Genomic DNA, 14521 nt, shown 5'->3' with positions numbered 1-14521 from the left:
GTAAACCCTGGCCGTCCTTTTTGCCCTCCAAGTGTTTCAGGGTCTGGGCGTGCACCGTGATGGGGCTGATGCCTTTTTCCAGGTGCCCTGGGGCAGGGGGGAGGCCAGCGTGGGGCAAAGCAAACCCCCCCAGGCCTCGTCCCTCATGATCTCAGCCCGCCCTTGGGTGCTGTGGGTGGCGGGCAGGAGGCCGCCCAAGCAGATGGAAGCCAGAGGAGGGATGAAGCTGCCGCGGGCTGGGCATGGGGGCTGAGTGCGCTGTGTGGGGGCGCAAGGGATGGACAGGCACCAGGACAGGGATTTCGGAGCAGAGGAAGGTGCCGCAGGGAAGATGAACGGGCAAACATGGAAGCAGCTGGCTGAACTACTCCAGGTCTGTCCCAGTGTGGCACCGTGACTGCAGGACCCTTTCCTATGACAGATTTGAGCTGCGTGCTCTTTCTCCTCAACGGTTTTCCCCGATTCCCAGCCTTCACAGTTGGCATCGAGACACAGAAGAGCCTGGGAGGACCAAGGCGCTGTTTGCATTAATTGGTGTAAATCAGAAGTTTTCCTGATTATGGTGAGCTTGCGCTGCTCTAGCAGAGCAGGCTCCTGTGAAGTTTTAGCCAGCGATTTGTTTCAACACCTCTGGCCTCACAAAAAATATAATCCGTTGTTTGCCCAGGCACCACTTCCGTGCTGAATGTGCTGTTTTCCAGTGTACGAGTATAATAGATCTTGATAAATGCAGGAGCACCTGGGCGACAGAAGAGGAGGGTGCACAGGCAGAGCTCTCGGAAACATCACACCTATTTGTTAGGAAAAACAGTCGGGCTGTGCCTTTAGGGATATGCACGTGTTGTTAAAAACGCAAGGTACTTCTGATGGCAGGCCTGAGGGCACCCAAGGCTTCAAATGTGGCTCAGTGCTGAAAGCACTGTCCTAATTTCTGGCCTGAGATTTTACTCTTTGGGAAAATTAAAAAGAAATGTTGTTGCTGCCGGGACCCACCAAAGACATTTTTCTGTGTTCTGCTCAGCGTGGCATATGGTAGCGCTTCTCCTGTTTAATCTCTCGGGTTTTGCTGTATTTGCCTTTTAAACAAAAAAAGTTCACATATAATAAGAAACGGGGCAAACAAAATGGCAGGTAAATAAGCGTGTTCAAACTTGTGTTAAAACTTTGTGCATGTTGATTTTTACAGGCCGTAATTGCAATCCAAAACGAAATTAAAACATCCTGCCTGTTAGTCAGAGGCAGAATGTCTGAAGTGTGGCTGCGGAACAAGTTATTCCAAATTGGAGGCAAAGCTTTAATTCCTTATTAACTAACCACATTTCCTGTGCAAAATGTGGCTTTGCGTGCGGAAAACGGCGCAAGTCGAGCCTGCCGTTGGGGTGGTCGGGTCCTCCTTTTGATTGCCCGCCACTGCTGTATCCCCACATGCGAGCAGTTCCCGACGTCGCTCTTTTAAGTCAAGAACAAGCATCTGGTGGGGCCGGGAAACCTCTGCTCTGCCCCGTTCTGCCCCGGCTCCTTGGTGTTCTGCAGGTTTGACTGTTCACGCTGGTGCATACATAGAATTGCTCTGAAGCTCTGCCTCTGAAGACCTCTAAAACCTTATCCTGGTGTTTTGCCCTCTGCACGTATCCATATCCTGAGGTCAGTGGCCAGGGCTGTGCTAGAAACAGGTTTAGTCACAGTTAAAATTCAGCCGTCAAGCTCGGCATCATGCCCGATGCGTTCGCAGTCCTACCTGCGTCCCGAGCCTCAGCTTTCCAAATCTTCATCCAAGCGTTTTCTTACCTTGCGAGCTTGCATTCGTTTGAACCCAGTTCCGAGCCTTTGAATCCTAGGAGGGGTGCTAACGTCGAGATTTAGACGTGTTTGTCTTGCAATTTCACAGAAAGATTCTTCCTGGGTACCACAAAATATAACATAGTCCAGGCGTTTTGTGCTCAGTAAAAGAGGGAATGCAAAAATTAATCGAGGAGAAGTCTTTGTTTCTAAAGTCTTCCTTTGCTTTGAAGCCAAGCCCACTGAATCAAGTGAGGGAGAGCTCTTCCACTTGGCTCCTGTGAACCTCTGAGGTTGCCATTTTTGCTGACGCTGGCTGGAACGCGTGTGCGTATCCATTCCTGTTTGCACTGCAGGAGCTGTTCCGCACTGAGCCCGTGGTCTGATGGGCAGGGAGAGCCGGGCTGGCCTCCTCTGGGCAGCAGCCACGGGTTTTTCCTCTCTCTGTGACTTGGTTTTCCCTTCTGCAAGGAGCGCTGTTCCTGTGGTAGGAAATCCCAGACCATGACGGCCTCTGTGTTTTGTTTCAGGCATCGGAGGGTGTTCCCGTGAAGTACTTTGAGAACTTGGAGGAACTGATAGAATTTTACAAGAAGGAGAACATGGGTCTGGTATGGCACCTCAAATACGCAGTGCCGCGGGAGGAAGAGGAGGCGGCAGATGAACCGGAGGAGGATGTCGGTAAGAAACCCATGACGTGACTCAGTGATGCAGACCCTTGACACTTACTCCAAACAGGGATACACAGTGCAGGCAGAGGGATTAGAGCATGTCCTGCAATAAAATGGAGCAGGGCACAGGGGGGGCCTGAGCTGGCAAGACCTCGAGGCAGTGAGTCGTCGTGGCGCTGGGGCGGTACTGCGTTTTAGCTCACCCGAGGGTGAGGCTCTCTGCAGAAGTGTATTACACCAGGTGCAGGGCTGACCAACCTGTTGTCCTTCATCTGGACTCAGGCTGGTTTGTGTCCAGCCGTCTCACACGTCTCCACGCCCCTTTCTCTGCCCTGCCTCTGTAGGGCCACTGCCTCGGCAGCAGAGACGTTCTCCACGGGACCTGGGGCCCGTCTCCCCGCAGTGCTGCCCACCTGCAGCTGCTGCGGGCCTGGGGGTCACCTGGGGCCCCCTGCTCTGCTCCGATCCAGGGGACATTCCTAGCAGGCATGACCAGAGGGCACAGATCCCGCAGTGGCAGACAGTCTGACTCGATGCGTAAGGGCAGATGTATGATGAAGGGGTGTGACTGGCATCATCCCAACTATTCTATATGAAATGTCACTGCGGGTTTCTGACGCTCACTGGTCTTGGATCGCTCCTTGGATTTTTCCTGGATCATCCCTTGGATCTGTCATTGTTCTCCTGCATCCCAGGGGAAGGTCATGCCCACAGAGCCATCCTTCCTGCCCTTTCTGACGTCTGTGCGGAAACGATGAATGTGACAATAAAACTTGTCTAAAGGACACAGTCCTGCGATAGGCAGGCAGGCGTCTGCACTGAAGCCCATCAATGTGCCTGCGCACATTTACGCAACCCAATGGGTGTCTAATAGTAGCTGGAAGATTTTGGTATGCAATTCTCATGAAGAAACAGAACAAAATTTTGCAAAGCTGCCCAGGAAAGATGTTCCTGGTTTTTGGCCAGCTGCTCTGAGTCTCCAGCTCTCGGGGCGGGGGAGGGAACTACAGCAAAAATAATACACAGAGATGCGAGCAGCAGGGAATGAAGTTCTAGCCAAGACTAAGAGCCTTTAGATGAAAAGATATTAGCACCGGGGCTGGGCTGTTCATGGACAGAGTTTTAATTCTGTTCAGGCACTTTGGTGCCATCGTGCTGGAGCCACGTAGGGGCTATAGATGCCTGCCCGTCTGACGCATGGAATCGCAGAGGTGGGAGGTGGGCCCCGCATGCCCTGCGGACACACCACCCCATCCTGCTGCCATGGCTCTGTGAATCACAGCTTCTGCCCGGGCGCAATGGATTGGCTTGGGGTTTCTGTTTGTAAAGAAAACGCCACCATTAGGGAACGACCAAACGAAACCACACAACTCAACCGGTTACCGTATGGCAGGTATAACAAAGTGTTGGGGAATTGGTAAGAAAAGAAAGGCAGCCGTGGTTGGGATAAATGGAGATGGAGCTGCTCTTCTCCCAGAAGAGGGAGGTGTGCTGAGCAGTAGGATGACATCCCCCTGTACTCGGCACTGGTGAGGCCCCACCTCGAGTACTGCGTTCAGTTTTGGGCCCCTCGCTACAGGAGGGACATTGAGGTGTTGGAGCGTGTCCAGAGAAGGGCTACAAAGCTGGTGAGGGGCCTGGAGGACAAACCTTATGAGGAACGACTGAGGGAGCTGGGGTTGTTTAGCCTGGAGAAGAGGAGGCTGAGGGGAGACCTTACCGCCCTCTACAACTACCTGAAAGGAGGTTGTAGAGAGATGGGGGCTGACCTCTTCTCCCTGGTGACAAGTGATAGGACGAGGGGAAACGGGTTCAAGTTACGTCAGGGGAGGTTTAGATTAGATATTAGGAGACATTTTTTCACTGAAAGGGTTATTAAACATTGGAATAGGCTGCCCAGGGAGGTGGTGGATTCACCATCTCTGGAGGTGTTTAAAAAAAGGGTAGATGGGGCACTTAGGGACATGGTTTAGAAGTGGCTCTTGTCAGGGTAGGCTAAAGGTTGGACTCGATGATCTTAAAGGTCCCTTCCAACCTCAACAATTCTATGATTCTATGATTCTATGACAGAGCAGGAAAACCCTCGATACCCCCAAGACAAGGGGGTGCTCAGCCCCTCTGTACTGGCTTATGGGGTCTGTTTTCCCCATCTGCGTTAGCTCACTTTAGCTGTTCACTTCTTCCGATGAGCAGCTTACAGCGCTCTTTCCATCAGGCCCCTCCATCCGCTCTGCCCCCGAGCAGACCTCCATGCCAATGGTAATGATACAGATGGGGTGCAGCTGTGTTCTTTAGGCATTATATTCAAAGTAAGTAATTAACCTTCACAGCTGCTGTGCAGACAGGACAGTGAGACTGACTTGGATGAGGCTGCACTGCCTACGCGTGAAGTGGGCGCCGGGCAGCTCAGCCCGCTGGCCTCACACCACTGGCATCCCTGAGAACAGGCTGGGCCGGTATGGAGCCCCCGGGCTTCCCAGCTGTGAAATGGGAGACCTGCAGAAGGCACGGTGTCTGCAGTGACGGCCACTGTGGCGCAGACCCTGCCCTGCCCGCGGGTGAGGGGCAGGGGTCAAACTGCCGTGCTGGGGTGACTGTGCCTCTCCTTCTCTCCTTGCCAGACCTGGTGCCCACGCCTCCTATCCTGCCCCCGCGCAACATCCTCATGGCATTGCCAAGCAGCGAGACAAAGGACGTATCTTCTCTCCCTGAAAACTCCAGGGTGGCAGACGTCAATAAGCTGTCCCTTTCTGAGACACTACTCCAGCGGCTGCAGTACCAGGACACCAGCAGGTGAGGGTGGCAAGTCCCAGGGCTGCAGAACCAGCCTTCAGCCCAGCGCCGAGCTTTCTGGGGTGCTCTGGTTTGGAACGGCCGAGGACCTGCTTGATTCAGCGAAACTGCTCCTCAGTTATACTACCAAATGAAGAGCAGCATCAGATTTACAGCGTGTTGGCTACTCTTTGCAGTCCAGCTGTCATCTAGAAAAAAGTACTTTTCTGAAGTATTAAAATCGCCAGTAGACCTGAGGTATAGTTTTTTAATATAAAGGACAGTAATACCTGGGAGAACTTGCTGTATTAGCCATGTGCCTTAACTACAGATGGCATCAGAAAGCACCAGACAGTCCTCAAAAAGGATAAACTTGCACATGGATTTCCAGGTATTCACACTTACGGATTGACTCCAGCTGTGGTTCTGACTCACGTTGTCCCACATGCTAGCCGCGTCAAACATGGATGTGCACTGAAGCCTTAGAGGAAGCCGTGTGACATTTAATGACCAGATCTGCAAAGTTTAAAAGTAAAATAAAAATAAAATCAGAAGGCGTGCCTGTCAGCAGGGCAGTGGGAGGCTGTGGTCGTGCCTGGCAGCACAAGTCCTCTTGGGGTGGCCCAGTTGCAGCTGTCTGACTGGGAGAAACCCAGTTTTGTTCAGTTTCCTGCAGCGTTTCATCTGCTAAGCAGCCCGCTGGGACTTTCAGCGTTGGTGAGGGCACAAGATGGCAGATCCAGTCTGCCCGGTCCATCCTCCCTTGTGGTGCTGGTGTCCAGGCAGCACAGAGACAGGGAGGAGGGGAGCATCCTGTACAGCTCCGTGGTCTCAGCTCCCCTAGGACCTTCAAAGTGGGACTTGGTGAGGTGAAAGGAAGTCTCCACCTCGCCAGAGCCCCTGCGCTGCTGACTGTTACCAGTCTCACGGCAGCCTGGCTTTACCTGCCAAGGATAATCCTCCCACCCTGGCTTTGGCAAAGCATCACGGGGCTTCCTCTGCCATGGTAGCCCAGCAGTCACGAGGAGGGGATCTGGGGCGGAGAAGGAGGAAGAGGAGAAGGTGTCAGCAGCGTGGTGGGGGATCCATGGTCCAATTCTGAGAACTGCATATTTACACTGAATTCCAAGGCAAACTGCCCCCTTTCTCTCTGTGCTGGCAGCGGAAATTTCAGAAAGATAACAAAGCTGACATTTGGGAGCAGAGAGAAGAGCTGGGTTTAACGTCTCTGTTTCTTTCACAGTGTCTCCGACGAGCATCTTAAACTCATCCAGGATTACCTGCGAGTTCACATCACCAGTGACTTCGAGATGGTACAGACTGGCTCTAGCAATCTTCCTCAGCTGAAGAAACTGCTCACACTGCTTTGCAAAGGACTCTTCAGGTAACTTGCAGCCAGTTTTCAGGCATCACAGTGTCACGCTGCGACACTGGAGTCTAACGCAGCGCCTGTGTGCACGCGTTCAGAACCTGCATTTCTGGCACAGGAAATGGGCTTATCCTCAAAAACATTATATTTAGATCTCTTGACCTGTGATTCTGGTCCAAAGATGCGAAATCTAGATAAAAGACATAGCTCTGACAGTGAAGTTTCCCTGTAGGCGGTTTCAGTCAGCGAAGTATTACTTTTTATGCTCTGTTTAGAAAGAAACAAAACAAAAAATGCACTAACCGATTAACTGCATAATTTGGTAATGTATAAATGACACCCACAGAATTGTCAAGCACAAGTCGTTTATGGAAACAAGCACATATTGGTGCACAGCTATGTTTTAAACGCTGATATTCCTTCCCACTAATGCACTGTGAACCTGGAGCAGTTCCACTGATGTCAGTGAAGTCCAGCTCAAATGAGAAGAGAAACAAGCCTAGACTTAGCAAATTTTACCTTTCCTATTTATAGACCTTCCAGGATCCCAACTGGGAAAACTCCAGTATGGAGCTAAAACCTTGCAGAACTCCCTGTTTCTCTGGTGGAAGGGTGCGATTTCCCCCTCCGCCACCTCTCGTTGCTTGTGAGCAAACAGGAGATTGGCCCGCACTTCTGCAGAGACCTTTGAGAACCCTATGGCAGGGGTGGCACCCACGTCCATGGTCTATGCGTGGCTTGTAATATCCTTCTTTCTAGTGTATTTAGAAGTGAGGCGGCTCTTAGAGCTCACCGAGGCAGGAGAAAGGGCTGAAATTAGGGGTGGACGCTGCTGATTTGCTTAGCTTTGGCTTAGGGAAGGAAGATGGGGAGCGAGTGAGGTGCTCAGCCGCGTGGGACCACGATTGTTGCTCTGAAGCGGTGGGCGCTGTGCGCGTCCTGCCAGGCACAGGGGGAGGAATGTGCCGCCCTGCTCCTCCTGCCCGAAGCCAGCCGCTGGCCAGAGAGCCCCGGGCAGGGCTGAGGGTGGATGGGTGTGCAAAGAGCTGCCCGTCTCCTTCCGTGCCCCGCGGGAGGGTTTTGCTTCTCTACGCCCACAGAGGGGAGACCCAGGTGGCTGGCTAAGAATGAACAATGGAAACTAAAATCTAATGAAATCACAAGTGAGAGTTTTGTGTTACTAAAATATCTCCAGTAGTGCTGCTCTAATGGTGGCTGGCTTTTTCCATTTCCAACTTCTTATTTGATTTTACCTTATGGAATCATTGAATCACAGAAGGGTTTGGGTTAGAAGGGACCTTAGAGATCACCCAGTGCCACCCCCTGCCCTGGGCAGGGACACCTCCCACCAGACCGGGTTGCTCCAAGCCCCGTCCAACCTTGAACCCCTCCAGGGATGGGGCAGCCACAGCTGCTCTGGGCAACCTGGGCCAGGGGCTCACCACCCTCACAGCAAAGAATTGCTTCCTATCTGGGTTTCACAACCCTGGTCCTCATAAATGTACGTGGGATGGCAGGAAAGGAGATGCAACAGGCCCACGATCCTCTCAAGAGCCAGGATACCTTTTACGTTTCCAGATTTCCTTAAGTTTTTTTTTTTAGTGACTGGACTTTGCAGAGCACCTTCCTGGAACACAGCGGGGTGAGTTGTTCCGCTGGTGCAAGCCTGCTGAGCACCGGGGCACTGCTCCACCGCGAGCACAGCAAAGGGCAAGCTGCCTGTCCCCTGCCCCTCTAGAAGGCGTGCAGTGATGGAAATATATGTTCTCATGCAGTTCTTCCCCCCCTGCTCCCCGGCATTTTCTCCCCATACCTGCATTATTTCAGTTAGATGGAGCTCCCTGCTTGATTTTTTCGTGAAAGTCCAGAACTGTGGGCTGTTTTCAGTGTCAGGCAGCTCTCTCTGAGGAACCGCTCCCCTGCTATTTGGATCGTCCCCTGAATTTCTGCCATCCCACCAAACGATTTGCTCAGCTTCATCTGGCTAATAGTCACATACTTGGGCATCTCTTTTTCTGCAGTCTTAATCCCCGAGGCTGTCTGGGGTGTCAGCTCACTTCCCTTATCAGACTTCTGAACTCAGATTTAATCAGTGGCATCACCTAAATTTAGTTTTTATTTACCTCAGCTTTCTTCAGCTGCACAGGGATTCCAGCTGAATGTACAGGTAATTCCTAGGCTGCTTCTCAGTGGCCATGTCCTCTTTTTTCTTAATAACGTTCAGTTCCGTTATTTTCATGATATTTGAGAACAGGCCAAAAGAATAAAACAAACAAGAAGAAAAGTTAATTGGCACAGCTGGAGCTGGAGTTGAAGCTCCTTTGGATTTCCCGGCACTGCAGAGGATTAAGAGTGCGCAGACAGACCCTGGCCGTGGCTGGGCTCAGTTTGTATGTTTGTGAGCCGCGCTCATTTACCGACAGTTTGCTGAGGTTTTTGCGATGCCGTATTCCAGCTTCTTCCAACCTCCCAGAGCCCGGCTGTGCCATCTTTCAGGGTCTCTCTTGCGCACGCTGCTGTCGCGGTGAAAAATGAGCGTCCCGGTGCCCTTTGGCTGACATGCTTCTGTGTTCCGACCCCGGGCTGTGGGTGAGCGGTGGCTGCCAGCCTTAGCGAGGTGGAGGGGATGCCTGGGAGCTGCCCGGGAACGGTCTGTGCCTTTTGCAGTTCGTGAAGGGTTCGTTTCTGACCATGGAGCTCAAGCAGACCAGGAGCGCGGGGTTTGTAATCTCTTCTCTTCCCTCTCCTCACCTCTGGTCCCGGATTAATTCAGCAAGAAGGACCAGACCCCCAGTGTGCATTAGAGAGATTGAAAGCTGGTTTAAACTCTGCTGGAAGCTGCTACTAGCTTCTAGGGCTAGCTGTGGCCAAGGGGGTCAGGACAGAAGGCCAACCGCATCCTGGGCTGCATCAAAAGCAGCATGGCCAGCAGGGCGAGGGAAGGGATTCTGCCCCTCTGCTCCGCTCTGGTGAGACCCCACCTGCAGAACTGCGTCCAGCTCTGGAGTCCTCAGCACAGGAAGGACTTGGACTTGTTGGAGTGGGACCAGCAGAGGGCCACGAAGATGATTAGAGGGCTGGAGCCCCTCTGCTGTGAGGACAGGCTGAGAGAGCTGGGGAGGTTCAGCCTGGAGAAGAGAAGGCTCTGTGGAGACCTTCCAGCCCCTTCCAGTCCCTAAAGGGGCTCCAGGAGAGTTGGGGAGGGACTCTGGATCAGGGAAGGGAGGCATGGGATGAGGGGGAACGGTTTTAAACTGAAAGAGGGGAGATTTAGATTAGGTATCAGGAAGAAATTCTTTGCTGTGAGGGTGCTGGGACGCTGGCCCAGGTTGCCCAGAGCAGCTGTGGCTGCCCCATCCCTGGAGGTGTTCAAGGCCAGGTTGGACGGGGCTTGGAGCAACCTGGTCTGGTGGGAGATGTCCCTTCCCAGGGCAGGGGGTGGCACTGGGTGGGCTTTAAGGTCCCTTCCAACCCAAACCATTCTGTGATTCTATGATTCTATGACAGGCACAGCACATCATCTTATCACAGCCCAGGGGGCAATGGGGCAACCACTCGGGAAAGGCTGTTCACTCTGGCAGCTCATATACTAAAAATGAAACAAAAAAGAGATCTGTAAGGTTGACAAGTGCTTTTGTGAAGCACTTGGTGCTAAAAGAAATTGGCATACAGGAGTTTCCTTAGGCGGGGGAATCCTCTCGGGGCTGGAAAGCTGACTCATGGAGAACTTGGTGCCAGTGCAGCAAAGAGCGGGGGCTACCCATGCAAGTGGGCTTTGTTCAGAGTTTCCCACCTCAGAGCTTTAGGGGAAAAACACTCGTAGTGGCCTATTTGGCCTGCTGCTATCTGAAGCCACCATTTGGCCATCGATCACTGCATCTGCAGTGCTCCTGCTGATTCCCTTATGGGATAATTTGCACAAAGAGTTTTAAGGCAGTTCTTCAAGCGCTTGTGATGCCAGCACTTGTGCATTCGTGTGAGGACACACAGGCTTCTGGCACTTCAACGAAGATCACTACATATATTTCCTTTATACTATCAAGAGGAGAAAACAGTGAGTTGTAAGTGCAATTAAAACCACTGTGTGGTTTTGTTGAGTTTGAACATCTGCAGATGCTCTTGCCCCCTCCCCACAGGCATGCTGCACGTTACTGTAAAGAGAGGGCAGTTCTCCCATGAGAAATCATTTCTGAGCTGCTTCAAGCAGCCCCTTGCTCTGTGTTTTCGAGAGATGGCCTACACATCCTACACTCTTGGTCACAGTAAATATCCTTTCGCTCTTTTCAAACTGAACTTCACCCAAGCGCGCCTGCCACTGCCTGCAGCCTGCTGGGGCCCAACTCTGTGGCTGCAGAAATCGATGGGAGTCTTGGGTTTGGGGCCGGAGCCATTTGCTGTGACGCTGGCCCCGGGTGATCCAGAGCTGATTGTGGTCCTGCAGGACTAAGTTTAGCAGGTCCAGATTCCCACAGGTGTCTTGTACTTCTGTGTGCCCCACGGCAAGTCGTTCAGAATGAAATTTCAAACACGCCTGCTTAATTTAGGCAATTAATCTTCCGTGGCTCAGCACCTGGACAAATATCTAATCTTCAGACAGGCGTACTTTCGCTTTGGAGCACTTTCCCCAACAAACAGGGAGTAAAATCCGGTCCATTCAGACTTAGGAAAGTGAGGGAAATCATTAATATCCACTGTTGATGAGGCACAATGCGAGCATCCCAGCACTGCTCCCCACCATCACCTTCCTTTTGACCTGCGCTCCCTGGCTGCTCTTTCCGTGATAAGCCTGCTCATTATGGGAGCACGGCTTCTGTGCCAAATTCGCACGACGGCATTTTGACAAATGAGCATCCTGTGGAATCTAATTGGGAAACGCTGGAGGAATCTCATTGTAACCCACGAACGGTTCCCGTTCAAGAGATTAAAGGCTGGCTCTTCCACTCCCTCGCGGCGCCCGGTCCCTCTTGTCATGTGAGCTGAAAACTCTAAAAATTCATTTCCTTTCCACCCAGTGCCCTCAGCATCCTGCGTCAGGCTCGGCAGCCGCGCACGGGCTGCGCAAAGCCAAGCTGCTCCTGCCACCGGGGCATTCACTGGCACCAGACTCGTCTGGGCTTGGAGATCTTGGCGTGTGCTTTGATCTGTGAGTTGGCACAGTTGGGTTGATGCCGGTTTTACACGGTGTTCTCTGGTTCGGCTCAGCCCAGGACATCTTTCCAGGGAGATTTAAGACATTTACCACCTCCAAAGCAAGCCCCGGGGACAGTCGGTGCACCCGTGCTGCTGCCGTTGCAAGGCACGGCCCGCTGCCTGCGCTGGCAGTGTCACTCGGGCAGCCGAGAAATGCTCCCACCGCCCCCTCACCACGCCGGAGGGCAGCAAGCGGCAGAGGACGGGAGCATGACAGGTGGCAAGAACAGGCCCGGTGCGAACGCGTGCCCAGGGTCTGTTGCTGCCAGCTTTGTCCAAGTGCCGGCCTACCCAGGGACCCGACCGCAGCCTTACGCCTCCGCTGTGTCTCTGTCCCCAGTGAGGCCTCTAGGACGCTCCCATCCCTGGAGTCCATCCAGAAGGTGTTTGAGCAGCAGCTGCACCCCGGCATCCATCAGCGCTCACAAGTAAGTCGGCGGAAAGAGAGGAGCCAGGAGCGCAGGTGGTGTGGGCATGGCGGGAGGGTAGGGTGCTGGTCGCAGGGCAATGACCGGCGGGATTTGGGGGCTCGGTTACCACTTCTGCACTCTCTAGCCTCCTTCTGTCTGCAGCGCAGAGGGCACACAGAGTCACATCCCCACAGTTTCCCTCATCCCGTGGTCCCCTCTGCCTGCTCCCCCTTCCTGCGCCAGAAGAAAGCGTAGCAAACTGCCTGAGGGCTTCCGTCTCCCCATCCTCCCTCGGCCTGCACCTCTCTCTTTCCATAAACTTCACTCTAAGGATGTCCCACTGCCAAATCCTTCCTTCCCCCAGCCCACTTAAGTCCCGTGACCTTCCTCTCCCTGCCCGGAGAACCAAAAGCCGGGGATTTCTGTAGGTTGAGCCCCAGCCCCGGTGATGGAAACCCGTCCCCCAGCAGCCGGCTGACTCCCCTGCGTGCCCGCCTGCCCCTAACCTAGGGACAAGGTTTGCACATCTGTCCTCCCACCTTCCCATGCTTCTGCCCTCGTGCTGCCCATTTCGGATCAGCTCCCGGCTCTGCCTGTGAGGGGCTCCTGGGGCAAGACCGCCGCTCCAGGCCCTGCTCTGTGGGTTTGCTAATTACCCACCTCTCTCTCTCTCTCTTTTTTGTTTCTACACTGCGGTTGTCAGATGATTGGTGAAGCTAGTCCAGTCAATATCGTATTGAAACTCAATCAGCTGATCTCTTTGCTGTCTTCTATTGAAGAAAAGGTAGAGTTTTAAAGCTATTTTATATTATCTTCTTGTCATCCTTTGTCTCTAGTTATGCTTCTTGTTCATCATCAGTGCAGTCCTCCGCTACAGTAAGAGTTCTTTGCTCTGACTTCACTGCTCTCGATGTTGTGCAGAATCACTAAACACCATTTGGTACACATAAATTCTTTTACAGGTGAAAACACTGTTGATTGAAGGCCCTGATTCAACACATCGACGCTCCCTTATCCCCCCTGTCACTTTTGAGGTAAATACAATTCTTTAACAATGCTGACCACAGCACGGAAGGACAGTAATTTGTGTCGGTATCTCAGTTCCCGGGAACTTTGCTGTGCTGCCACATGGGTAACAGCTATTCCTGGATGCTGTTTAGCACCATGCAAATGCTTAAGAGATGCCTAGTGCAATTGGCACAGCGACGATACGTGTCCATGAATTCAGGCAAGTGTTGCATTTGTAACACACGTGACTGAAGTGTAGATCACTTATGAAAAATCTCTCCATTTTCCGATAGGTGAAAGCTGACTCCCTAGGCATTTTTTCCAAAATACATCTCAAGGTTGATGTGGAAACAGGAAAACTGATTATCAAGAGAGCCAAGGATGGCCCGGAAGACAAGTTTTATACCCACAAGAAAAGTAAGATGCCTGAGGTCACAAACGCTGGGGTAGACTCTCGATCCCTTGGGTGATGGGGAGCGGTTCTCCTTGGGCCCATGGAGGGGAAGGTTTGGCCCGGAGCGCAGATGGTTCTGCCACATCCCGGGTGTTGTGCAGGGCTCCGGCCAGCCTGGGCTGCCTGTCCCCAAAGCAGAAAGCGGGGAGCCATTCCTGGGGTCACCAGCTTTCACAGATTGTTCTAGACCCGGCCTCCTGGTCGAAATGAAGACAGCAGTAGCAGGACTGCAAGGGAGAAGGTTTTGATAGAAGATTCCCCGTAGAGCTGCTTGCAATAGACCCATTTTCTACTGAAAAGCAATGTCACTTGAAAAAACAAAAAACATTCTGCAGGAACATATTGACTTCTGTGATGATTTTTGATGGTAAAAAGCCAGATACTCTTTTTCAGTGAATTTCCCCTTGATTTTTTTTTCTGGGTACGTGAATCAATATCTCTACCGATGAGCAATGCCAGTTTGGTCTGCGAAGGCCCGATTCGAGCAACTTCCCTTTTTTTCCGTTATGTTTCTGGACAGGCAGCTCACTGAGATTGAGCCAAACAGGGTAGGATTTATCACAGAGTGAACGATGCCCTTGGGTTCTCTCCTGCTAGAAAATCAACCTGTTGCTGGCAGTGATTGAAAAGATTAGCTTTCATATGTGGCTTTCTCCAGCTGGTGTTCGTAATTGCTTAGCTGCTATTTTAGATGGGGAGGAATCACCTTTACCCACCAAATGAGGTTTTACCTCCTCTTCCACAGATGGGGAAGGAATATTGTGTAGGCTGGCTGAGGGTACAGGGAGATTGCCTGCAGGAAGCCAAGGCTTCGCTTCAGGCTGCGTGGCTTGGTGTGGACAAGAGCTCCAGGCAGAATGAGTTTTGA

General features: G+C 52.4%; 1 protein-coding gene across 2 annotated transcripts in view; it reads left to right on the top strand.

Annotated features, from left to right (window-relative positions):
• The window catches only part of INPP5D (inositol polyphosphate-5-phosphatase D), a 61256-nt gene that overhangs the window by 26660 nt on the left and 20075 nt on the right, over positions 1 to 14521 (top strand). For both annotated transcript variants that reach the window (XM_074592041.1, XM_074592040.1), the window contains exons 3-9: positions 2310 to 2460; positions 5072 to 5243; positions 6466 to 6606; positions 12122 to 12209; positions 12895 to 12975; positions 13154 to 13225; positions 13493 to 13616. In XM_074592041.1, the coding sequence (XP_074448142.1) occupies positions 2310 to 2460; positions 5072 to 5243; positions 6466 to 6606; positions 12122 to 12209; positions 12895 to 12975; positions 13154 to 13225; positions 13493 to 13616 (829 nt within the window). The remainder of the gene's footprint in view (positions 1 to 2309; positions 2461 to 5071; positions 5244 to 6465; positions 6607 to 12121; positions 12210 to 12894; positions 12976 to 13153; positions 13226 to 13492; positions 13617 to 14521) is intronic.

This window comes from Larus michahellis, chromosome 6, assembly GCF_964199755.1.
Source record: "Larus michahellis chromosome 6, bLarMic1.1, whole genome shotgun sequence".
NCBI classification, from domain to species: Eukaryota; Metazoa; Chordata; class Aves; order Charadriiformes; family Laridae; genus Larus; species Larus michahellis.
Note: the sequence above shows the minus strand (reverse complement) of the source record. Positions and strands in the feature narration are given on the sequence as shown.